Genomic DNA, 2,015 nt, shown 5'->3' on the forward strand with positions numbered 1-2,015 from the left:
CAGATAGCATCTAAGGAATCTCCAATTACCTCACGCAAAACCTCCAGGTACGACGAGAGGCTTTCATGATGCCTGATTTTCGGTGGACCATGAGTCCTTCCTGAAACTTTATGGTATCTTTAACTCGAGGTTCTCTAGGAAGATATGAATTATTCATTAGTAGAAGAGCTATCACCTTGCAGCCGTAGCCTTCTATTTTTTCTCCAGTATCTTACATCTAAACACTTTTCATTCATTACCCACCATCACCATCACCATCATCATCATCATCATCATCTAAGATGAGTCTTAACTTGGGCTCAGGAACATATCCAGCTTCCTTCTTATGATATGCTAGTTTTCTGAGCACTTCGTATGTGTCTCCTATCTGATAGTGGAATTGGTCCTTTTCTGGAAATTTGTGCATTATTCTTTATCTCAATCCAACTGTTTGCCACATCTTTTGTCAAATCTCTCTCCTCCATTTGCTTCCTTACTCCGCAGGAATCATCCCATCTGTTAGTTTGGCATTTATGCTTGATAACATAACATACCTCGCAGCATTTTGCAGCTCCAAATTCAATAGAGCATCCACAGCTTTTCGGGCAATAACTAGATTACCATGGACTTCGCATGCACCCAAAAGTGCACCCCACATTCCAACATGCTTTGATTTGTTTGAGACACTCTCTATTAACCCCATGGCTTCCTCAAGTCTGTTTTTCCTCCCGAGCAGATCGACCAAAATAGTGCAGTGATCGAATCTGGGTTGGAGGCTGTAATCCTTTTCCATTGCATTGAAAATCTGAAGCGCTTCAACATCTAGACCTGTGTGGCTGCAAGCAGATAGAGCGCCAAGAAACGAGATAAGGTCGGGTCTTACATTCATCTCTAGCATTGTCTTGAGAAAAACAAGTGACTCATGGCCTAGACCATTTTGCGCAAACCCAGTTATCATCGAATTCCATGATACAATATCCCTTTTCGGCATCCTCAAGAATAAGATCGCAGCTGATCTCATGTCACCACACTTGCAATACATGTCAATTAGAGCATTCCATATGAATATGTTCTCCAAAGCTTTATTAAAGCAGGTCCTCGCGATGTAACCATGGATCTGTTTGCCTCTTTCACCAAGTGCTTGATCAGCACAAGCACATAGATCACTGACAAAAGTATGAGGACTTGGTTGTATTCCTTCCTCATGCATTTGAAGAAAAAGGTCCAAAGCTTCATCACCGTGGCCATTCTGCACAAAGCCTGAGATCAATGCAGTCCAAGAGACCGTGGTCTTCACTGGCATATTGTTGAATATTGCACAAGCGTCATCTAAGTTCTGAGCTTGCGTATAAGCAACAACCATGGAAGTCCACGACACAATATCCTTCTCAGGCATAACCTCGAACAACGCACGGCATATATCAACTCCACCACATTTACCATAAGCATCAATCAGGGAATTGTAAGTGATCACAGTAAATTCCAAGCCCATTATGATGGCAACTCCATGAACCTGGCGCAAGAACTTAAATGCACCCAAGCGAGCACAAGCACCCACAACACCCACAAAAGTAAACTCATCCATGAATAGACAATCATATTATTTTTGCATATGCATGAAGACACTCAGAGGCTCCACATAAAACCCATGACGGGACAACCCAGAAATCAAGGAATTATAAGAGACAAGAGCCCTCTGCGGCATTTCATCGAACAAGACGAGGGCCTTCTTGAAATCGCCTATCCGAGCATATGCAGATATGATGGTGTTCCAAGAGTAACTGTTCTTTGTATCAAGATCATCAAAAGCCTTGTGGACGGTCATGCCGAGCTTCAGGTGTTTCTCGGCGACGCATCTTGCGATGAGAGAGACATAGTGATCGATGGTTGGGACGATATCGCTGAAGAACATGGCAATGCACCAGCCGTCTCTTCCATGAAAATGGTGTCCTTTGCATCTTATTACTTTAACATCCGGCACGCGAAGTGATGTTGGAAAGAAATGGCGAAAAGTAATTGATTTAATGCTTGTTTGG

General features: G+C 42.9%; 1 protein-coding gene across 1 annotated transcript; it reads right to left on the reverse strand.

The window, feature by feature from the left end:
* Positions 1-472: 472 nt before the first annotated feature.
* On the reverse strand, positions 473-1,564 carry LOC120292944 (pentatricopeptide repeat-containing protein At2g13600-like). The gene has a single exon (XM_039311516.1). It carries the CDS (start codon positions 1,562-1,564, stop codon positions 473-475), a length of 1,092 nt encoding a protein of 363 aa, XP_039167450.1.
* Between the last annotated feature and the right edge of the window lie 451 nt (positions 1,565-2,015).

The sequence above is a fragment of the Eucalyptus grandis genome, chromosome 4 (assembly GCF_016545825.1).
Source record: "Eucalyptus grandis isolate ANBG69807.140 chromosome 4, ASM1654582v1, whole genome shotgun sequence".
Lineage (NCBI taxonomy): Eukaryota > Viridiplantae > Streptophyta > Magnoliopsida > Myrtales > Myrtaceae > Eucalyptus > Eucalyptus grandis.

Coding starts and splice junctions, on each gene's coding strand:
- LOC120292944 (XM_039311516.1), bottom strand. CDS start 1,564: ATGGATGAGTTTACTTTTGTGGGTGTTGTGGGTGCTTGTGCTCGCTTG.